This window comes from Harpia harpyja, chromosome 1 (assembly GCF_026419915.1).
Source record: "Harpia harpyja isolate bHarHar1 chromosome 1, bHarHar1 primary haplotype, whole genome shotgun sequence".
NCBI lineage: Eukaryota > Metazoa > Chordata > Aves > Accipitriformes > Accipitridae > Harpia > Harpia harpyja.
Genome location: NC_068940.1, coordinates 2,991,390 through 3,014,721, shown reverse-complemented (window position 1 = coordinate 3,014,721; position 23,332 = coordinate 2,991,390). Strand labels below are relative to the sequence as shown.

The 23,332-nt window shown below is 41.7% G+C and overlaps 1 protein-coding gene across 4 annotated transcripts; it reads left to right on the top strand.

Annotated features, from left to right (window-relative positions):
- The first annotated feature begins 355 nt into the window (after positions 1-355).
- ADNP2 (ADNP homeobox 2) lies at positions 356-22,455 on the top strand. 4 transcript variants are annotated; one of them, XM_052799692.1, is made up of 7 exons: positions 356-883; positions 6,887-7,047; positions 8,623-8,742; positions 12,888-12,977; positions 15,028-15,077; positions 16,736-16,819; positions 16,905-22,455. In XM_052799692.1, the coding sequence occupies exon 7, from the start codon at positions 17,004-17,006 to the stop codon at positions 20,082-20,084; it is 3,081 nt and encodes a 1,026-aa protein (XP_052655652.1). In that variant the 5' UTR covers positions 356-883; positions 6,887-7,047; positions 8,623-8,742; positions 12,888-12,977; positions 15,028-15,077; positions 16,736-16,819; positions 16,905-17,003; the 3' UTR covers positions 20,085-22,455. The 4 variants fall into 4 exon arrangements, with proteins under 4 accessions (XP_052655652.1, XP_052655576.1, XP_052655490.1 ...); XM_052799616.1 differs by lacking the exon at positions 16,736-16,819 and having other exon boundaries at positions 357-883; XM_052799530.1 differs by lacking the exons at positions 15,028-15,077; positions 16,736-16,819 and adding an exon at positions 6,536-6,710 and having other exon boundaries at positions 360-883.
- Positions 22,456-23,332: the final 877 nt, after the last annotated feature.

Genomic DNA, 23,332 nt, shown 5'->3' with positions numbered 1-23,332 from the left:
CTCCACAGAGCCCCAGCCCCGCCGGGCCCGCCTGAGAGAGCAGCGGGGCGGGGAGGTGTGAGCCACGTGGGGAGGCGCCGGGTGGGGCCTCGTCCAATGGGAAGGCTGGCTGCCGGGCCTCGCCTCGCCCCATTGGCTGGCGGAGGTTGGGCGGGGCCTCCGGCCCCCAGCAGGGGCAGTGGAGGCTTCACCTCAACGTGCCGGGCAGCTGAAGGGGAGCGCTGGCCGGCCCGTCACGTGACGGGCACGATGCCGCCGGGCCCCGCCCACGCCGCGACGACGTCACGCCCCCGGCTCTCGCGAGAGCTCCCGGCGGGCGCCCCTCGGAGGGCGCAGGCGGGAGGGGCAGGTGGCAGGGGCGCAGGTGAGAGGGCCCCGCCTGAGGCCCCGCCCCCCCGGCCGCGCCCAGCTCCTCAGGCGAGCCAATGGGAGCGTCGCCCCAAGTCTCTTCCCATTGGCTGGCTGCCTGGCATGCAAATGAGCCGCGACGTCACTTCCTGGGATAAATCGAGCGCCATTTTCTCTTTCTGGCTCTGGATGAGGAGCGGGCGGAGGCCGAGGGGCGGGCGCGGGGGCTGAGCCGAGGTCGGTCCCGGGATCCAGCGATGCCGCCGCCGCTGTCGCCGCCGCCGCCGCCCTCGCGGTGCGCGGAGTGAGCGCGGCGGCAGGCGGAGGAGCAGCCGCGGGGCGGCGGGCACGGCACGGCGCGGCGCGGGAGGGGCGCGGCGGCCGAGGAGGAGGCGGCGGCGGCGGCGGCGGCGGCGGGGCCAGCGCTGTGAGGAGCGGGAGGCGGAGGCTGCGGCGCGGGCCCGCGACCCGGCAGGCGGCGGCGGCGAGGCGGCGGAGCGGCGGCGGCGGCGGGCTCCCCCTGCAGCCCGGCCGGGTAAGTGCAGCGGGGTGAGCCGCCGGCGGCGCCCGCCCCGAGCTGAGGGGCGCGGGGAGGCGGGGGCGGAGGTGCCCGGCGCGGGCAGGGCGGCTCTCCGCAGGCGGAGGCGGTGTGGCCGCGGGTGAGAGGCGGCACGCCGCGCTCTCGGGGGAGGCTTCTCGGCTTGCCTCGGCGGGGCGCTGCGAGCCCCGGAGCCCCGCCTGGCCGAGGGCTCGCCGGCCTCGCTGCGGGGGGGGGGGGGGGGGGGGGGGGGACGACGACGACGACGGGACGGGACACGGACGGACACGGCTGCTGTCAGGCCCGAGGGTGTCAGCTCCCCTGCCGGTGGAGCCGAGCCGGAGATCTAAGGCGGCGGATGGGGCAGGGCTGCGGGGTGCCCGCCGGCGTCCTGCGGAGCGGCTAGACCACCGCGATGTCCGGCGAGCGTCCCGGAAGGCAGCCCTCGTGGGCTTGCCTGGGGGCAATCCCCCCTTCCCCCTGCCCGCAGCGGAGGAGGGACTTCCGCGATTGCCCGTGGTCGGAAGTAGAAATTAGCCTAATGAGGCATTTTAACAGAGGGGAGACTCCCTGACTTGCCACTGCTAATTAGGGCCGCGGTTGTTTTGGCTTCTTTTTTTTTTTTTTTTTCTTTTTTCCCAATCTCTGTCAATACTTCAGCGATAGGGTATCTAAGGAACCGACTTAGCAAGTCGTCTCAGAGTCTGTGGATGAAAAGTCTTAATTACTTCTGGACAAGATGGGTGTTTGAAACAGTGCGTGGGAAACCGTAATGCACAAGGGAATAGTATGCGTGCGAAATTAGAACCTAAATTAATGGAATGCAAAACTACATCAACTGTTTTGTTGGTACTTCAGGATTGCGTACATTTTTTTAAAAAATAAAAAAGTTTATGAATAATGTAAACAAACATAACCCACACAATGCAAATCACGAAAACCATTTGAATACGCATGCCTTGTGCTTGAGAGGAAGTAGTGGGAAGTTCTTTTTCTCCTGATTTGTAAATGGAATAAAAGATAGGTATTTGACTTTTGCTGCAACGGTTCATAGTTCTGTACTGTCGAGGCTATGAACAACTCTGTTTCAGCTGATAAATACTTAAGTTCTGACAGGTAAACTCTTGGGGGGGGGGGGGGAATTGGCTGTTATCCTTAACGGTTGCCTATCACCAAAAATAACGTTTGAACCCCTAAAAGTTTTAAAGACTTGTAATGAAATACTTACAAAGACTCACTCTTGGGATCCCCAATCCAATCTGTAGTCTAGGAATCTCAGTGCTCTTTCTAATAAACTTTCAGTTTAATTTTGAACAAGGGAATTTCTTTAGAGCAGTATTTAGACAATCTGTATGTAATAAATATGCTATAAGTTGTAATAAGACCTGTAATTCTAAGAGTTAATTTCATGAAAGTTTAGTAAAAAAAAAAAAACCGACAGCTCGTCCCCCCTCCAAATTATAGCAAATCTTCAGACACAACGAAGAGCACACAGACGCAGTTTTATAATGCCATATGTTTTACCACTGGGAGCACCTTGATTTGGGTTAAGTTTTGTTGAATGCTGGTAGAGCTGGCTTGTGTTTAACACTTTGATTCTTCCGCTGAAACCTGTAGCACAGCCTTATTTTTTTCAGTTCTGTCCCCCCGCTGAATTGTTCAGATGGTGGGTTATCTGTGCTGTGGGCGGTTCTGTGTATCTGTGTGAAATGTCTTTTGAGTCATTCCAGGCTGACTAGTGCAGTACAAATGCAGTTGTACTTCTTCCTAGAGTAGCTGAGCTCGGTGTGTGACTCTTCTGCTCACATACACATGGGTCTGAGGAGTCCTATGGGGTTTGAGGAGGCTCCACCTAGATGCTCAAGTCATCTAGAATGAGCTTGGGTCCTATTTCTGGCTAATGCTGATCCCAAGGGAGTCAAGCTCTGTGCGAGTCAACAGTGCTCTAGGAAGGCTCTGTGAGTTTGAATGGTATAGTCCCTTTTTCTCTTCTAACTAGTCTTGGATAACAGAGACTTGATGGTGTGTCAGTGAAGCATCACAGTAGTTATTTAAACCACAGTAGCTAAAGTTAGTGATCTAAATTTGTTTTGATTTGACTTTTTAGGTAAGATGCAGGTTGATGTGCTGTATCTTTATGTAATCACATACCTTAATGCTTTTTGCTGTGTTAGCAACTACTGAAGGATGGCCATCTTGGTGTGGGAATAGATGGCTGTTGTAGCAGGTATGTGATTTATAGCCAAGAAAAGAGCAAAACTGCTGTGACAATAAGAGATCTATAATTTGAGACCCCTAAAGGTTTCTGATTTAGTTGCACAAAAAAGAAATATGTTTAATTTTTTACTGGAGATTTCTATCAAGTTGCACTTGGATAGAAATTGGAATTTAAGAAGATAAAGCAGTGTTATTTTGTTGACCAGAACTACTCTTAGTAAGTTTTATTAATGTATTTTTTCTGTAGTTAGTTGAATTTACAACAAGTGAAATAATAAACAAGAATAGTACCCATTCTAATCAACTGATTGTTTTTCTTTCCAGGAATCAAATCTTTCAAAGCTGTTAAAACACCTAGAGATGTTGATAGGAAGCTATATGCATTTCTTCCCTCTCCCTCCAAAGGCTGGATAAGCTTTGACGGTGCCTACGTACTCTTAAATCCGGTTAGGTGTCTCTCAGAAGGCACAGATAAGAGTCCAGGGAGTGGAACTGTCCATGTAATATGCAGTTGAGCAGATATCCAGCTATGACTTCTTGGAGGGCTTGTAAGCTTATCAGAAACAAAACAAAATTGCCGAGACTAAAATTCAGCATGGCCAAGCTGAACTCGCATTCTTCTAGGCAGTTTCTCAGCGTGCCTGTTCTCCTAGCTGCTGTCTTTACCATCCAGTGTTCCTGGTCTTTAGATTCTGAGAATTAGTAGATCACATGCTCTCATTTCATTTTCAGGAATAAAGCAGTTTTTATTGTTTTCTCAACTAATATTGGATTATCAATTTGTAATGAGTTTACGAAAATGAAAATAAAGAATTCTTTATTGGTGCTTGTCAACTCTGGTAACTGCTGAAATATAAGTTGGTAAACAAACCTTCAAAAATACTTCCCACCCAAATACCCCCAAACCTGAAAGTCTGTATAAAAATCCACAGTTACAATTGCAGTTTACCAGATAAGAAGGTATAAAAACTAAGAGCGATTGAATTTCCAAAGCAGATATGAAAGGACAAAATTCCACAAGGCTTTCGTAATTTCCCTACTATAAGTGGTTCTATGAGCCAGAGATTAGTGAAGGCCAGCTTCCTAGGAACATGTCTGGAGATCTGGCTTCTGTGTAGATTATCCAAAGTCTAAGAAGGGTTGCATTGCAGCCTTTTTCTCTGTGGTCTTCTGTAGGGTTTTTCTCTAGCTGCCTGAAATCTCTAGAAATGCCCAATTATCTAGTTTACTGTTGGATTTTGCTGGATGTATTTGCATGCATGTGGAAGGCACATTTGTGCACCTTCCTTGCTCCAGCTCTGTACCAGCTTTGTATTTAATTTGATTGCATATGCCTAGTTTCCCTAGGAACACAAACTGAAATGGTGCTGATTTGATGTAAGGAAAAAAAACCTTTCACTGTGAGCAGAGTCCATGTTGTGGTTTAACCCCAGCAGGTAACTAAGCACCACCCAGCCACTCACTCACTTCCCCCCCTTCTACCTGGTGGGATGGGGGAGAGAATCTGGAAAAAAAAAAAAAAAAAAAGGTAAAACTCATGGGTTGAGATAAGAGCAGTTTAATAGAACAGAAAGGAGGAAACTAATAATGACAGTACTAATAAAAGGATTGGAATATACAGAACGAGTGATGCACAATGCAGTTGCTCACCACTTGCCAACCGATACCCAGTCAGTTCCTGAGCAACGATCGCCCCCAAGCAATGATCCCCCCCGCCACAGGCCAACTCCCCCCAGTTTATATACTGGGCATGACATGCCATGGTATGGAATACCCCTTTGGCCAGTTTGGGTCAGCTGCCCTGGCTGTGTCCCCTCCCAACTCCTTGTGCCCCTCCAGCCTTCTTGCTGGCTGGGCATGAGAAGCTGAAAAGTCCTTGACTTAGTCTAAACACTACTTGGCAGCGACTGAAAACATCAGTGTGTTATCAACATTCTTCTCATACTGAACCCAAGACATAACACTATACCAGCTACTAGGAAGAAAATTAACTCTATCCCAGCTGAAACCAGGACAGTCCATCACTGCAAGAGGTTGCCCAGAGAGGCTGTCAAACCTCTGTCTATGGAGGTTTTCAAGACCTGACTGGCCAAGATGCAGAGTGCCCCCGGTTGCAGTTCATTGTTGACCCTGCTTTGGATAGGAGGCTGGGCTGGGTGTCCTCTTGAGGTCCCTTCCAAGGTGAATGAGTACTGTGCCAAGAAGTAGACTTAAAGGAAGGCAAACGGGAACTTTCCATTTTGTGGTGAATTCTCACTTTGAAGAATTGAGATGTTGGTATTTTCGCTTTTTTTAATGCAGGGAAATTATAGTCAAGCATAGTTAGTTGGCAGACTAGTAGTATTTGTCTTTGACTAGCAAGATACTGTCCAGACTGTTACCTTGTTGTTTAGACTAGTATTAAAATATTACGGTACTACTGGAAGGGAAGAGTTGCGTTTGTGATGTTTGTTGAAAAGCTGAATGTAGTTGGATGATATAATACATGATTACAAATGTTGTAGAAATGAAGGGAACCTTTAGTGTTGCATAAAACTCCAGTTTGCTCTATTGTTATGGAGGTGTTATCTAAATGAACAGTAAACCGAGGAGCAGACTGATGGATAAAATGCCTGAGCAAGAGTTGAATGACCTTTTTAGAACTGAGTTTGGGACATCAGCTCCTACAATGATTCTTTTATTTTGCTATAAACTTGCCTTGATTCTGTTTATGAAAAGGTTCTGTCTGTGAAAACTCAATGGATTATCACTTTTTTGGAAACTACAATTAAAAGTAGTTTAAGATACATTTGTCTTTTAGGTAGCCAATGCAGTAGAAGGATCAAGACCCTTGGGCTAGAGTAACTCAGGTTTAATTTTACTGTAGTGCTTTCATGTTGAATTTGCTGGTTAAGTGTGGGATGCGTACCAACAAAAGATTGACCATAGTTATGCATGGAAACAAAGTTTAAGCTAAGGCGTGACGAATGTCCAAAGTACAAGAGAAATAAATTAGTAGTAAAAGACTATGGATAATAACCTGTATAGTAATCAGGGAATTAAACCAAGGGCTTGAGGGAATAAGCTTAGAAGGTTGAAATTTTGTGACCTTTATCATGGGGCACTGCTGGTCTAATGAATACAGAGAATGTTAGACGAGTAACTTAGAGCCTTACTCCCAAGCAGTTTGTTTAAATACCAGCTGAATAACCTTGCATGTGATACAGAAATATACATCTTTTTGAATTGAAGACCAACTACTTGACAACTGAAAACAAAGTAATTTGTATGCAGGTTTCTTTTTTTTGTTTGTTTTGGTTTTGTTTTTCTTTCTTTCTCCCAGATTAATGACTTCCATTTCAGTAAAGTTCTTGGTTAAGAAAACTCTTGAGATACATGGATGTTACATACTATACCACCTTTGCAGACTAATGTTTCTTTTTTGTGAGATAGACATGCTTCAAGAAATGTCTGCTTCACCTTCTTCAGTAGCATCAGTGTATCAGTTAAAGGACTGAGATGGAGGAACTGTTTCCAGTGGAGCCTAACATATTGAACCACATCTTCTGGCTGATCTGAGCGTGGTGACATCCTGTCAGCTCTGTTGTTACCTGCAGTGGACCATGGGGTTGGTGCATGTAACCTGCTATCATAGAGGGACTGATCATAAAGCTTTAAGTGCAGACTGTACAAATTCCCAGTTGACTTCACTTTAAAAAGAGGGTTTTACATCTTGATTTTACTCCTTGGATTTTGCTAGAATGCCAGACTAGTTACTTTTATTTATTATTCCATCCTGTATAGGTTCCTGTTCCACACCCACCCCAATGGTATCAGAATGTCTTCCAGACTTCTTGCTGATAAAAAATATTAGAAAACAAGACTAGCATCTGTCAAATGGGGCTCCCTCTCCATTTCTCTCTACACACCTTTCCTTTGGGGGGAGAAGAAGAGGAGAATAGCATGTGAGTTGTGTGAAATTTTAATTAAAAAAACCCTCAATTGTATGTTTTGTACATAAATTAAGGTTTCTTTTTTTTGTCATCTTGAGTGATGACATACAGAGTAGAAAAAGTTTTTTGATTTTGGTTTTTTTTTTTTTTTTCCTTTTGGTGAGGCTTAGCTTGTAGCTTCTGTCTTATGTGGGAGGGATTTTTGCAGCTGTTTACAGGAAAGTCTTACCTTTCAAGGCAAAGATTTCATGTTGACAGTGATCTTGCTTTTTTTTTTTTTTTTTTAAACGTACAGCTTTTCAAGACATTCAAGACCATCAAGGCTGAAGTCCTGTTTGGGGATTTTCTTAATTTTTTTCTTTTTCTTCTGGATGAATTGTTTAGTGATAAGGACTGAGATCTTTTTAAACTGTATTGGGTCCTCTGCCAGCTATTTAAGGACAAAGAAATACCTGTGAAGCTCTCAGTGACCTTTTTCAGTGCAGGGTAGTTCTGTTGCATTTTGTGCCCATTTAAGTTTCTTGAATCTCAGTCTAAATTGCAATTTGCTGTAATCTAGGGAGGAGGTGATAAAGGCACATAACTTCTAAAGCTAAGCCCATGGGGATACCTTATGATGTACTGGGAGCTGAAGATAAGCAACTGGTGCGTCCATAGCCCAGCTGCATGGGGACTGATAAAAGCCTAGCTGTTGGGGAAGCACTAGACCCTTCCTGGTGGTATGTTCTAGACAGGTGGGCAACCACGCTGCACAACAGCCCTTAAATAGATGAGCTGCAGCAGTTAATCTGCTTTAGTTGTCACCCTCCTCTGTATGTTGGACTCCAGCTATCACAGCTTGCTGGAGGGAGCAGGATAGGGTATAAATCCAAATTTTGGACTAGGGGAAGGTGATAAAGCTATACGCTTCTTCAGAGGAGGAGACCTAAAAGCATATGGGTTTTAAAAAATATGTCCCACTTCAGTATATTTAGTTATCAGTGCCATACATTAATTACATTTTATTTCTACTGCATTAATATTGTAGTAGCTTGTTTTATGCCAAGATCCATATCAGCTTACAGCAGCAGAAACTTCTGCAGGAAATTTAGATTTTGCTAGCAACCATATTTTAAGCATGTACATACATGACAACAAACCAAACTATCAAAGAGGCTTCTCATCTTGACACTGACATTCAAGGTGAAAGGTGTTGAATTCCTCCTTCCTAAATGAGATGATAGTAATTTTCTGAAAAGGACTTACTAAAATTCTGGTGTTCACATTCTTTTACAAAAGCCCCCACAAAACACAGTATAGCTGCCAGATAGACCCAAAGAGATCTGAAAGAAAAACTTGGAATTTTGTTTAGATAGGAGAAAAGATATGTAAAGGATTTTTTTTCCCCCCAAAATCAGATTCTGTTTCCTTTTAGAGAAAGCGAGTGATCTACTGGGAAGTATTAATGAGACCAGTTCTTTGGCTTAAGGCTTTTGGGTTTTAATGTCTAAGAATGCGTTTTTCAGACTTTAGTTTCTGGTTTAATACTGTTAAATATAAGGGCCTGTGTTCAAGTATTCCATCACTTTTTTTGTATTTCTTTTTCAGGAAAAGTGCAAAATGTTTCAAATTCCTGTTCAAAATCTTGATAATATCAGGAAGGCTCGAAAAAAGGTGAAGGGCATTCTTGTGGATCTTGGGCTTGACAGCTGCAGGGAATTGTTGAAGGTAAAGCATTTGAAATAATGTAAACGAATCTGAAACATAAACCCTTGAAAAATATTTCACTTTTTAGTGTATATATGATACTCCTCTGCCATAGATCTTCATGGTGGGGTCTTTACTGGGACCTGATCATGATTGACTACTCGTATGCCAGGGGTGGAATTTAGCATTTTAGTACATAACATTGAAAGACACTCCGTTTCTCAACAGGATGTGTCGTAGATGGTGGTGCATATTTTCTGCTAGTAATATTTCAACAAAAGGAAACAGTACAGCTTTAGGAAAAACACCACAGACTAATGAAATGTTATTTGTGTACTATACAGCAACTTTTTTGTGATTCTTTTAAAATCACAAGCGGATGAAGACTTGAGTCTACTCAAGGCATCCCGTCACATATCAAGGGCAAGCCTCTGAAGGATATACAAATTGTCAGTATTTCTGAAAATGGACAAGCAATTAGACCCAATAATCTTCTTGTACACCTTTAAACTTTGTGTCCAGGGAAGAATACCAAACTTACTGAGCTGGGGTTCAGTTCTGCATCTTAAAAAGTATATGCAAATGTACCGGGCAATCAAGATGAACTTAGTACCATTGTTGCCACTTTCAGGAGAAAGTATTGTGCAACAAGCAGGAGGAATTCACACCATCAGATTGGCAAGCCTAATATCAGAAAAAGTACAAATGCAGTAACGCAACTCAATGACTAAACACTAGTGGCTTTCAGCCAGCTGGTACACAGGTTTTTTTGGCTGTTTAGTATGTTTGTGAGTTCATGTTGACTGTAGTCAAGAGTTTGGATTAATTCTATATGATAGTACTAAAGTAAGTTAACTCTGTAGGGGTGCTGCTGTGTCTTTTGTGGTGTTTTTTCTGAAACTGTGTAAGTAAATGACTGGAAAAAAACCCGCTTAAGATGTACACGCATAAATAATTCTGGAACATTCTTGGTTATTGCAGTTGAATGATGTTTGATACATCTAAATAAATGTTCTAAGAGCTCAGGGAAAAGTGTATTTGTCTAGTAATTTCCATTTTCTTACCGTTTTTATTGTGTTGTGTACTGTTCTGTAATTAAATCTCTAAGTCAGAAGCTGTTCTGTCTTGACTCTTTGAAGTAGAAATGTTTTGTTGGTGCTATTTTTTTTTGCTATGAAATTGATTGCAGTCTAACTTTTTGATTGCAGTATGGGGTTTAAGGGTGAACGAGGAATAAGGTGTTTTGTGTTTGGTTGTTTTTTGGGGGGTGGTGTGTGTTTGTTTTGTTTTGCTTAATTTTTAATAAATGGTGGTGGTGGTGGGAACGCAGTGAACATTTCCATTCTGGAAAAAGCTCTGTGCGATGTGGGCCAAAAAAATACCATTTGAGTTTTTTGCAAATAATTCTCCCTCGGCCAAGTTCATAACTTCAGTTTGTTTTTTTCTGGGTAATCTAGGGCTGGTTTTGGTATAACAGCAGAAGCAGGTTTTGGTTAGCAGCAAGAAGAATGGTTTTTAGAACTTGATTTGCACTTGGCTCATACGATGATGGTATTTCTGTTTGGTAGAATAGGGTGTGTGATGTTTTAGTAGGTGAGAAGTAGCTTAAGGTTGTTTCCTTTTTCCTCAGCTATTAAGACTGATTTCTGGACATTGTCCTTGTGAGGAGGTTGGACAATTTAGGAAACAGTCTGAAATGATGTGATCCAAACTTGACCTGCCATCTGGTCTTAAAACTGGTCTTAAACTGTTCTAATAAGGCATGATAATGGACAGTAGTTTGTGAGGAAGGTGAAGGAATTTCACATGTAACTGGTATCTCTTTGTAGCTTGGAGACCAAATGGTTTAGTTTTTAGGGTAAAAGTTCTTAATTGATCTCTGCTAGGAAGAATACATGAGCTTTTTCAGCTAGATTACTAGTTTTATTCTCAAAGTAGTACTTTTAAGTACACTGTAATATCAGAGGCTTTCGTTTAGTAAACTATTTTAGCTTCTTTAACATATTGTGATCTTTAAGTCTTCATTTAAACTCTGAGCATTTTATCTTTTTGTTCTGAAAGACACTGATGGTTTTAATACAGGGGGGAGAACAGTTCTTAGTTTTAAAATGTTTTTCTCTTAAACTTAGAAATACCCTCTACGCATCAGGATTAATCAGGCTTCTCAGAGGGTTTTTATTCCCTTCTTGTTAGCTTTCCCTTCTCCTGTTTTCTTCCCCTTCTCAAAGTGAGAAATGTGGGAAAGGCGTAACAAGTTAGCCAATCAAAACTTGCTTCTGGGATGTCAGTGGATCTCTGTTTAAAGCAAGAGTTCAGAATAGCCATTCGCAGCACTGACTGATTGTGGTGATAAGAATGGTTATCTTTTTTTATCAGTGAGTACTTCGCTGTAGGAAATTGCAATTTCAGCAAAACTATCTAGACTTACATCTGGCTTGTGGGAATATGGTGTTCAAGGTTAGGAGCCTCTCTTGGTGGAAAGTACTCAAACCAAAAGCGGAACATATTTGGGGTAGGCCATAAACTTAAAGAAAACTCTTTTAACAGTGTGTAATTCACTCCAGTGTGTTCGGCTGAAGAATTGTTAGTAAATCTTGAGTCTCTTCGTCTTATCTATCAAACATATGTAAGAAAACCATTGTGTTCTCTAAGGCGGTGGGATTTCTCTTGTTCCATGCAATGGTTCTTCCTAAGGTTTTTTTTAAAGAAGGTTTTGCTGAAGGGCAAATAGGTGACTCATCCAGTGCCTACATGTTGATTAGAATGGAAGGGGTTTGTTTATTGTTGCCCTGAGCTCTTCAGGATTCTCCTTGGGGAAACTTGAAGGTTGAAAAAGGTAGGAAGCTTATTGCAAACTTAGCTACGTTTTTTTGAATTCTTGAATAATTTAATTTAAATCAAATTATCACTGGCATGACCTTCTGGCTCACTGTAATCTGTTATACATACAGGGATGCTCACATTTGCACGGTATGGGGAGGAGCCTAGTGCAGACAGAGCCTGCATTAAGTAGGATTGTGTATTTGTTTGACTGCTGGAGGCTTTGTTTCTTTTTGTTGCTCAGTATATCCTGTGTTGCTTGTAAATTTCACATAAATACTGCATTGTTTTTTTGACCACGAACTGGTAAAAAAACTTCTCTTGGAAGATGATCTAATCTTAAATGGTCTTTATTACCTGCTTCTGCTGTTCCAATGAGGTTTGGTGCAGAGGTGAAAACAGCTTACTCTCTCTAAGCATCTTGCAGAATTTTGAGTGAAGAGTGGTTTGTGAAAGGAAAGGAGAGTGTGAGGGGAGAAGCAATGCTAGTTTTCTGAGGGTTAAGCCTGGATTTGTAGCCTCTGTTTCATCTAAAACACTCTAGTGTGCTGTTGAAGCTAGCCTAGGGTCTTCAGAAATGCCTAGCAAACAGGAATCTATTTATTTTTTTTTCATTAAGTTTGTGTTTGAATACACATGGACCTCAGAAAATTGGAGAGGAACTTGCAATTTTTAGAGTAGTAGCTGGCTTTGGCTTGAGGAACATAAACTGCTTTGATGGGATTGATTAGAAGAATGCTAGAAGGGAAGTTGTTTATCCTGTCATGGTTGTTCTGGACACGGTAATATTGTTGCTTTTACAGCTTAAGGAAAAATACTGCTGCTCTTTGAAATAAGCTTCTGGGAATGTCTTTGTTTTTCCAAGTTAAAAGCATAGCAGTGCTATGAAGATTTAATACTAAAACTTGTTGCAAAGTAAACCATAGTGGTAAGTTAATAAATGGAAGTAAATAGTGAAATATTACAGATTTAGGAGGAGAAAGGTAGAGGGAGAAAATACATTTCGGTGTTCACTGTGAACTTGGCTAGAAGCAATGGAATTAAAGTGTAATATTTTCACTCTTATATTATTTTCAGTAACGATGAAGTATTCAAAATTCCTACTATTTTACGAGGCAGTCATATGAACAAGTATCTGAGGTAAAATAAATCAAAGAGGGATCAAAAAAGTAATTTCTTTGAACTGAGTTTTGAGACCTGTATCCGAATACTGTATGGACTTTCCATTCATCCTCTGTTTGATTGGTTTTTCCTTTTTTCTTTTCCCTTGCTCTGTATTGAGACTGTTTTTGTATTCAGAACAGACTGCGAAAGGAGATTATTTCTTGTTTTCTTTTTTCTTTTAGAACCTTAAAAGTTTTGACCCAGGTGAAAAATACTTTTGTAACACTTCATGGAGTGATGTCTCTCCTTGGGAGTCTGTGGGCAAAAGGAAGGTATGTATGTTTGTGTTAGAAATTCTGGGTAGATGTGATTGTGGAGTCACTGAATTTCATCACTTTCAGAAGTCCTGTAAAAGTTAAAATACACCTTTGTTATGGTAAAAAAAACAGCTTTAACATCTGTTTTCTAAGTACTATTAGTCAGGGAATAATCTTTCTTTTCCTCTGTGTTCTTCCCTATAGTGCAGCTGGTTATAAGGACTATATATGCAGTTTGCTGTCTTTAAGGATACAACCTTGAACATCAGTATTTAAGATGTCACACTAATATTCTGCCTTTTTAGCCTAATCTGATATGTAGTCTTAACACGCTCTTGTATACAACATGCTTCTTGTTTCATTGGAAGGATGAAAATCTGATAGCATAGGTGCGAGTGGATTAAGCTGAAATTACCATTAGCATCTTGGGATAGGGTTGCAGTGGAAAACATATTCCAGTTAGCTCTGTGTACGTGAAACAGCTTTTAGTTCTATATAGCTGGAATCTTGTGTGAAGCTAGAATCTACAAGAAAGGCATGGTTGAGATAAACAAACCAAAGGAGTTCTATAATTTTATATTCTAGCAAGTTTCTAAGATACTATGTAGAGCATAGGAGTATATCGAGAAGAAAAGGTAGTCTTTTCTTAGCCCTGCTGAAGAGTCTTAGGGCTTCCGATTGCTTCCATTAGGAAGGCCTGTCAACAGCATGTAAACAGCCATGGGTCTGCTCTTTTCATCCTGAATACAAAAGTTAATGGTTTAGAATAGTATGGTGGTGGTTTGCAAGGATTTTTTTAATCTTCCTTTGCCATCTTTAAAACAAACTGAGGCTGCCAAGTGCAACAGTTGCATTTTTTAACAAAGCCTCAACATGCAGGCTGACCAAACAAAGCCACAACAGTCTTTGCCAAACTGGCATTTAGTAGAAAGTGACCCCTCTTGCCCTTCAGGACCTTTGTCTCCTTTCCTGAACTTGGGTTCACATGTTTAAGGCTGGAGGTTCATCTGTTCATGTGAATTTGTGGATGAAAGAGTCAAATGTGACTTGACTAAGTCTGTAGAGACAGATTGCATCTAGCCTCTTAGTGCCACTTGAGGTAAGGCTTACAGTTACGTTCAGTCAAGACTACCTTTAGTTTAGGCGAATGGAATAAATCCTGTTCATGGTGATGATGTGGTTGGTTTTTTTCCTCCTTGTTTTTTATTTGTTCTTTATGCATGTGGAAAACTTCTTTTATCAGGTCTCCTGGCTCCAGTCAGCATGTTATCTGAGCTCTAGCCTTGCTGATTTTGTCTTTTTTTGCCTTTTCCTGTACCTTCTGACTAAAGAAAGAAATTCAGAGTTGGGAGATCTTCTGTGTTAGATGAATGGGGAGGTTCCCCCTCCTCCCCAGACATGAAACAGGGAAGAGGAGGATGAAGACAGAGCAAGTGAAGCTTCCTGTCTAAAACTTAAGATGAAGGGGTTTTTTTTTTCTGTCTTTCTTCCACAGTCCTTTAGGAAAAATGATTAGCCATTTCAATGAAAATGGAAAAGAACTAAAAATCATGCACCAGAGAGGTACTCTTCTTTCATCCCTATTGTCTGCAGAGAGACCTGATCCCTTACCAGAAGGGAGAAATACAGATCCTGACTCAGCTAGTCAGCACAACCAGTAGTATCTATATCTGTCAAAAAAAGCTTGGAATCTGATGTGATGAACTTCAGTGTAGAGTTTGTAATGTGTTGCCGTGGAACAGATTTGCCAAGCCAAGTCTTTTGGATACTAAACTTTTCTTTAAACAGCCGTGGTTCCTTGATCTATATCATTCACGTATCTTGGCATCATGCTGCCTAGATTTGGGAGAAAAGGAGTTGGTCCTTCAGGATGTTCTATTCCAAAGTTGTTGCCATAAGGGTAAATTAAGTTGTTTGAGTTACATTGGAAACTCAGAAGGCTGGAGAAGATGTGTATTTCGATGAGTTGGTGGTTTCTACTGTTGGTACTATTTTTAGGGAGACATTAATAATTTGGAAGAACTTCGGGTTTTGGAGGCTATCGTGTCTTTCTGCTTGTCTCTAGGTTGTGGGGAATGTGAGACTACACAACGGAAAGTGTTACTGCGTTCTGGGGTATGTTCTTTGGAGTGGGACTAATTAAGCTTTCCTAAATGCCTCTAATAAGCCTTTTTGGATTCCATTTGTACAGTTAAGGATTGTGTTGGTCAATCTTCAAGACGCTTCATTTTTCCTAAATGGCTTAGAATTCTTATTTTTGTCAAATTTTCTGTAAAACTGAGATGCCATTAGTAGACTGTAGTAGCACTTGCAAACATAAAAAGCAGCTTAGATGTGTGTGCAAGGAGAACATGCTGACAAAATGATTTTCTAAGCTATCTGTGTGGAAGACCTCTATTTTATACAGAAAATAGCAAAGTAGCAGACTTCCACATACTTCTGTTCTGCTGAAACAGATTTTTTTTTTTATTTGTTGTTGGGGTTTTTTTGAACCAAGTAGTGGGACTTAAAGATTTGTCCTAATTTGATAGAACTTGAGGAACATAACTTTTTTATTCTTTTGCTGAAGTCTCATGATTTTTACTTCCATCAAAAAATAAATATCTAATAAGGCACGGAACATTATCTTTCCTAGACTTACCAGTGTGCAGGTACTGGGGTGGTTTCGTAGTGGTGTACCGCAATGGTTGTTTGTGTACGAAATGAAAACATTGTTACTATGGAATAGTAACTTAATTCAGCACTTGGACAACTTGTAAAGTAGAGTATTCTCACTGCATCTAACAACAACTGTTCAGGCTTGGCAGCAAGGAAATATTGACCGTGTATTACACTATGGTATAAGTTTATGGGGACAGAAAGACCCAAACCAGAAATGGGGCAGGGGAGGAGTAGAGAGTTGTATTGGCCCAGTATTTAAAGGCATATAAACTTTTCTAAGCCTTGGACAACCAGTAAAAATAAGCAGTCGCCTCTCTGTCACCTGACTTCTTCAGAAATAAGGCTAGCGAGGCGCAGCTTTTAATAATGCTCTGTATGCTTCATTAGTTCAGTAGTGTCAGTGGCCTTTCTCTACTCAGTATGCTTTAAAAGTAAGATCGAAGCCTCTCCTAATTTGCTGCAGTAGTGTTTACTAGCAGTTGAGACCAGACACCTAGAGAGTATAAGTAGAGGATAATTCACTGATAACTTCACAGTGTGCTCTTCAGCAGCCTTAGCCAGTCAGTGGCTTTATCTGACCCAATCTTTTGAATTTGGAGGTTAGATTTTGGTTACCATCAAGAGACTCTTCTAGTACTGCTAACAGATGACACCTTCATGGCTATATGAGATGACAAAAAAATAACTGCACAAATTTTTGCTACAGTTCTTCATAACATGTCTGTGACGTGTATGTGGGTGATCTAGCTAGGCTGGGTGGAGCAGCTTGTTCCCTTTGGATGGTGATTCATAAGGGGCAGAAGTCAGTAAGGTGAAAAACACATCTGACAGAACAGACAAGTTCACTGGATGTTTGAGAGTGCAGATTTGTCACCCGGATGTTGCTGTGACTGATTCTGTAGTTTTTGGCAGGAGCCAGGGTTAACTTCCTATAGGAAGTTGATAAGAAAAAAATGGTTGACAAGGCTACCAGTTTTTCGGAAAGAGTAAATAATGTTCCTATGGGTAGGAAAAGTAATGCTATCAAGTGACATGTAATTGGGGGAGCAAACCACAGTTTTGTTGAAGATAGGTTTATTTTCATACAGTTAAAGTATTTTTCTCCCTTTAAGTATGTCATCTTTAAGCTTGCTTTTCAAAAACAGAAGAAACTGAGAAGATACATGCTATACATCCAATGAAGGCATTTTTGACAGGTGATAGTGCAGACTTACTTTCAAACAGATGACAGGGATTTAGGAACTGGCAGTTTCTAAGTGGTTGTTTTTGTTTTGTTTGCAGAGATACAGAACAAAGCCGTACTGCTGTAGCTTATGCAAGTTCTCGTCAAAATTGCTTACTTCATTCAAGAATCACTTGCACCGTTACCACGAGGATGAAATGGACCAAGAGCTGGTGGTTCCTTGCCCAAAATGTGCATTTGCTTCTGATCCCAAAATAGTGGGAAAACATATCCGGATGTTTCATTCATCTAATAAAAGAATACAGAACTATACAGTCAGCATTTTGGATGGCATGAAACAATTCAGGAGTGACATCATAAACTTTACATGTCTAAAATGTCACTTTACAGACACATTGTATTACAATATGAAGAAACATGTGCTGATGAACCATTTTCAAAACTTAATAAGTACATATTTTGGCCAGAAACCTCATGAAAGTAAAGAGAATTCTATTGAGCACTACTGTAAAAAATGTAATGCTTCTGCAAACAGCCAAGATTCTTTAATGTATCATGTCTTGACAGCTGAAACACACCGAGACCTGGAGAACAAACTTAGGTCTGTGATTTCAGAACATATTAAGAAACCAGGACTCGTGAAACAAATGCATATTGCTCCAAAGCCTCCCCAAGGTGTGGCAGTGGCTGCTCCATCTGCAGGGCCTGTTGCTGCCCCAGCAGGTTCCGTCACAGCTCCAGCTTGCGTCCAGCTTGCATTTCCACAGAATAATCAAACCCAGAGTGCGGTGCAGCCAACAGCAGTTCAAACCCAGGGTGTTGTGCAGCCAACAGCAGTTCAAACCCAGGGTGTTGGGCAGCCAACAGCAGTTCAAACCCAGGCTGTTGGGCAGCCAACAGGAGTTCAAAACCAGGCTGTTGTGCAGCCAACAGGAGTTCAAAACCAGGGTGTTGTGCAGCCAACAGCAGTTCAAAACACAGTCAGATCACTGACTGTTCCAAGTGCCTCTGGTAGCCTTCCATATGCAACTTCTGCTCCGGTTGTTACCCCATCGCATGTTACTCTGGTATCTAGTAATCTTCCTGTAGGTCAGAATAACCTTAATATTCAGCCGTCACCTTCCCAGCCTATCATTGTTTCCCATAGGCTCCCCCTTAATCAGCCTGTGAGGGCTGGAGCTATTCCTCTTAATCATTCTGTTGGGACTATAAATAGAACTGTGGCCCCTGCAGTTCTTCCTCTTAATCAACCTGTCAGGCCTGGGCTCTTTCCTATTAATCAACCCATTGGTACTATAAGTGGTCCAGTTGCAGCTGCAACGCTGCCTGTAACTCAACCTGTCAGCCCCGTGAATCGACCAGTTGCACCAGGAGTCCTCCCTGTGAATCGACCGGTTGCACCAGGAGTTCTTTCCGTCAACCAGTCGCTTGGGAATGTGACTAGGCCCATTGGTCCCAGGGTCCTTCCCGTGGCGCAGACAGTTGCGTCAGGCGTTCTCCAGTTTAACCAGCCTGTTGCCTCGGGGGTTGTTCCTGTCAGACAGCCTGTCAGACCGGGCTTTCTTCAGTTTAATCAACCTGTTGCCCCAGCAGTTATCCCAGTAAATCAGCCAGTTCAACCTGCAGTTTCTCAAAACACAACTTTTTTGACAGCGGGTTCTATACTTAGGCAGTTGATTCCAACTGGTAAGCAGGTTAATGGGATACCTACGTACACGCTTGCCCCAGTTTCAGTTACTTTGCCCGTACCTCCTGGTGGTGGAGTAGCAACCGTTACGCCACCACACGTGCCCATCCAACTAATGCAGCCTGGGACAGTAACTCAGTTGTCGCAGTCACCGGCTAGCGCACCCTCTCCTCCAGTGGTTTTAACGTCTCAGAATATAGCATTACAAGCCTCCCCGCCTGGTCCCGAAACAAGTCAGGCTATCAGGCAGGCTAAGCAGTGGAAGACTTGCCCTGTTTGCAATGAGCTTTTCCCATCAAATGTCTACCAGGTGCACATGGAGGTGGCCCACAAACATGGTGAAGTAAAAATGGAGGAAGCGCTGGAACCTGACAAACTTGCAGCTTGCGCACCCTTTCTGAGGTGGATGACAGAAAAGACGGTCCGGTGTTTCTCCTGTAAATGTTTTCTCTGTGAGGAAGAGCTGATGAAACATCTCTTGATGCATGGCTTAGCTTGCTTGTTTTGCACAGTTACTTTCCATGACTTAAAAAGCCTCGTGGAGCACAATAAAACTACACACAATGGGAAAAAGCAGTTACATGCGGATTATAGCAACAGAGGATTTCAGCTAGGTAATGATGCTCAGGGTGACCTTGTATTTCCACACTTTGATTTCAGTACAGCGTTACCAAAAGAAGACATCGGTGAAAGAGAAGTACATTTGGCAGTGCTTGCTGGACTAAATTCAAGGACACTTGTCCCTGTTTACATCAAAGTGAAACCTCAGACAGCAGAAGTGAACAATAGATGCAACAAAAAAGTGTTAACCTGTCCCTTTTGCTTTGGTACGTTTGTTAGTAAAGAAATCTATGAAATGCATTTGAAAGAGCGGCATCATATAATGCCAACTGTACATACAATTTTAAAGTCTCCTGCTTTCAAGTGCATCCACTGTTGTGGTGTGTACACTGGAAATATGACTCTAACAGCTATTGCTGTACATTTGCTCCGTTGTAGAAGTGCTCCCAAAGACAGCAACTCAAGCGTGAAGATGCAGCTTGAGCGTACTGAGAAGAAAGAGCTACTGTTTGTGAATGGTGAAAAGCATGACTCTCTGATACTGAAAAGAAAGCAATCGGATTCCTGCTTTGTTGCAGAAGACCAAAGGAATAAGGAACAGCAGCCTCTGAGCTTAAGTACTGGCATAGCTCTAGCTCCAGAAAAAGAAGTGAATTCAGGGGTAGTGCCTTTCAAACGACAAAAGATTAATACTAGAACTGAGATGAAGAAGCTTCCTTCGAGTGAGGATCTTCGCATTCTAGCAGTAGATCCTAAACAGTATGATCACAATTCGTATGAGGCTCAAAAACAGTTTTTGACAGACTACTTTCACGAGAGGCCATATCCTTCTAAAAAAGAGATGGAATTACTTTCCTCGCTGCTATATGCGTGGAAAATTGATGTTGCAACATTCTTTGGAAAAAGGAGGAATATATGCTTAAAGGCGATAAATAGTCACAAACCATCTGTGCTGCTGGGTTTCAGTATGTCTGAACTAAAAAATATTAAGCACAGTTTGAATATAAAAGATGAACCATTAGATATGTAAACAAGCTTTTTATAACAGCTGAAAGCAATCCATAATTGCATACTTATCGATTTAGCAGTTTATTGTATTACTTGTTTTAACTTGCAGACTGGCCTGTTGAAGGGTGCAGTAGTACAAAAAGTCTCGTTCAGTTGTGACTGTTATTGTGAAAGGCACACGTAGTTGTGTATTTGAAAAAGCTAAAACCTTCAGACTTACGCATCTGGAATTTGTTTTAGCTTTTTACTTTTTCTGGAGTAGTGGGGTTTTTGGGGTTTTTTTGTTCCGTTTCCCTTCCTTCCCCTCCAGGCTCCCATTACACTTTTTATACCACCATGGAAAACATTTGTCCTGTTAAAACCAAATTTTATTTTATTTTTCTGCAATGTCATCATCTTTTCTAAACAATAAAATGTGTAATATTGGTTAAAATACTGCGGTAAACTACGTGAAAAACATCTATTTGATTATTTGTGTTTTTAAGTCCTCCTAATTTTTTTAACCTATTTTTGTTCTATCTACTCAAGAAGTGATTGTAGCCTTTACAGCCATTGCCCCTTCAAATTCCCAATGCACTGGTAGCAATAAAATACATGGCAATCTCTTTTTTTTTTTTTCTTAGTCAAAATACCTGTGCCAGTTAAGTCTGGTGACTTGTAGTATCTAACTAGTGTTAACATGGTGGGGATTGAGGGGCTTGGGGTGCCTATTGAAGTGTTATAATTAACTGACTTCAAATGGTTGTGTTATTACCTGTTAAATAGATCTTGCTAACCAGAAGTGTTTACTCTTTTTGTTGGTGTTGAAGCCTGGTTGTTTAAAAACCTGTTGTTCAAAGCTTGGTAGCAGCATCTGGTTTCTTTTTCAAAAAGCGAAACTGCTTTGGAGAGTGTCAGATTGTTTTGATACATGAGTATATGACTTCTGTGCACATCACTTACCTGTAGAAGCCCTATCCGAATATCACCGAGGTTTGGTAAAAAATCTGATCTTTATTTTAAATTGCTGTTGGGTGAGGTAGTGACTGAGCAGTGCCTCCTCCCCAGCAAATTATATACATGGCTTGAAGTCCTTTGAGTCAGAAATTGTACAGGCTGAAACTGGATGAATTGGTAACATCAAGACTTTAAACTGTTGAGTACCTGAACCAATGATACTCATGTAGTGATTGTTTTTAATTGTCCTATAGAGAGCATAAGAATAGTATAAAACCCAAGTAGACTATCTGGTTCAATATGAGCTAGCATCTCTATTACAGATTACAGAAGAGCTGTTGGGAAAGTTCACTGAGTTGAACAAACTATAGTACTGGTGGCCACATTGAGGCCCTGTTTAGTACTGTCCGTCCTTTCTGGATATGCTTTGTTTCATCTGGCTTGTCAAACAGTGCCTCTGATATTCATTAATAGCCAGTTATACAATAAATAACTTATAATATGCATTATTTTTTCTTCCTCCTCTTCATCCCCCTCTCCCCACCCTTCTTTCCCAGAAATAAAAAAAAAAAAAGAGCAGGCTCTTCCGTCAGTTCACTTGTGCCAGTGTTACAAGGAAAGGGTGATATGCCCAAGCTTATTTCTATTTTTTTAGGTAGTAAGCATACTTTTGCCTTGTGCAATAGTTTTTAAAGCAGATACAGAATGTTTTTTGTGCCGTTTCTAAAAGGGCATGACATTTTTAGCAGAATTTGGTGACTGTCCACCTGAAGTTCTGTAAGCTGTTTGAAATTCTATTTTGGATACAATCTTGCTATTTTCATATTGATCACTTCAAAGAATTTTAATGTATATGTAACGTACAGTTACTTAAACTGAGAGAATCTGCTATTTGGAAAAACCTAGTCATTTAATAGCAGTCTTGAACAAAGATAAGTACCATTTATGGGATTGTCCGCACGCCCCACCCCAAAGAGTGACAGTAAGAAGCAGTGTGTTCTTATAGCCTAATAATAGCTCATTAAAAATAAAAAAATGATATTTGGGCATAACACAGTTCATGAACCAGTTGGAAGGGCTCTGAGTGGGCAAGAGGGATGCTCTATAGAAGTTCTGAAATCTGGGCACTCATTTTCACTCTTAAAACCTCGATACTGTGAGCCCTGTCATCTTTGGGGTAGTTCTGCTGGTATTGCTGAAACTCCAGCAGGGAGGAATTTGGCAGCGTGCATCTGGGGAAGGCTTGCCACGAATGGTTAAAGATTGTTCTTGAGATAACAGCATGGCTTGGAGTGGGGAGCTGGGAAGTCATTTCAGGGTTCATCCATGCTTGGGGCACCAAGGGAGCAGTCCAGTCTTACCAGAGTTTTCCTACCTAGTGTCCAGTGTTGATTTTGAGCATTTTATTTATTGGACTTTGATTTCACAGTTTCAAATAAACCAGCTTTCTAACTTTCTCTTAGGTGTGTGTGCAAATGATTGCCTATCTCCCCCCTCCCCGCCCTTTTTAATGTATTCAGGGAACTTGATGTGAAAATTTCTTTTGGTGCAAAATAGCTATTAAAAGACACAAAAGGCAAGTAAGACCTAGAACTTAGATCCAGATGCTTTAGGTAGACCTTAGTGCATTATAGTAATATCTTTTATTATCTCAAATACTGAGGGCTGCATATTTTCCTAGAGACTGATGTTCTTAAGTCTTGGTACTAATTTGCTATCACTAAATGCCCCTGCTCTCTTAATTAGAAGAGGACTGTAGAAACAAACAAAAACCAGGAGAATTTTGAAATGTGACAGCAGTGACTGAGACAGAGTATGGTCATGGTTTTCAGAAAAGCCAAGGAGCCTGAAAACAGCCAAGTTAAATCAGCGGCTTTAACTAAATTAGGCTTTTGCTGTAGGCTTCTCACTTGTGAAGTCGTTTGGTTAGAAAATGTTAGTCTGGAAAGATTCTCCTGCCCGTGTCAAGGGCCATGTGTGGGCAGTAATGTAAATGCCTCTGGTGCTTTACTAAGGGCAGACCCCAACGGTCCTGGTGGATGCTGTTGGGGAAGAGAAATCTAGCAACGGAGCTGCCCTCTGCAGCAGATTTTCCGAATGCAAGTCCTTAAAGCACGTGGGAAGAATACTGGTCGGTTTGCAGGATGATTGCAGCAAGTACTTCGTTCCTTATGGGAACAAAAAAAAACCCACCTGCCATGTGTTGTTCTTCTGAAATGTATTGGTCTGGAGAAGTCTCTGTGTTTGAGAAATACTTTGTTGTGGTGTCTTGAGTTTATGAGCAGAAAAATTGTGCTTGTGAGATAGTGTGATAACCTATTATTTGAATATGTA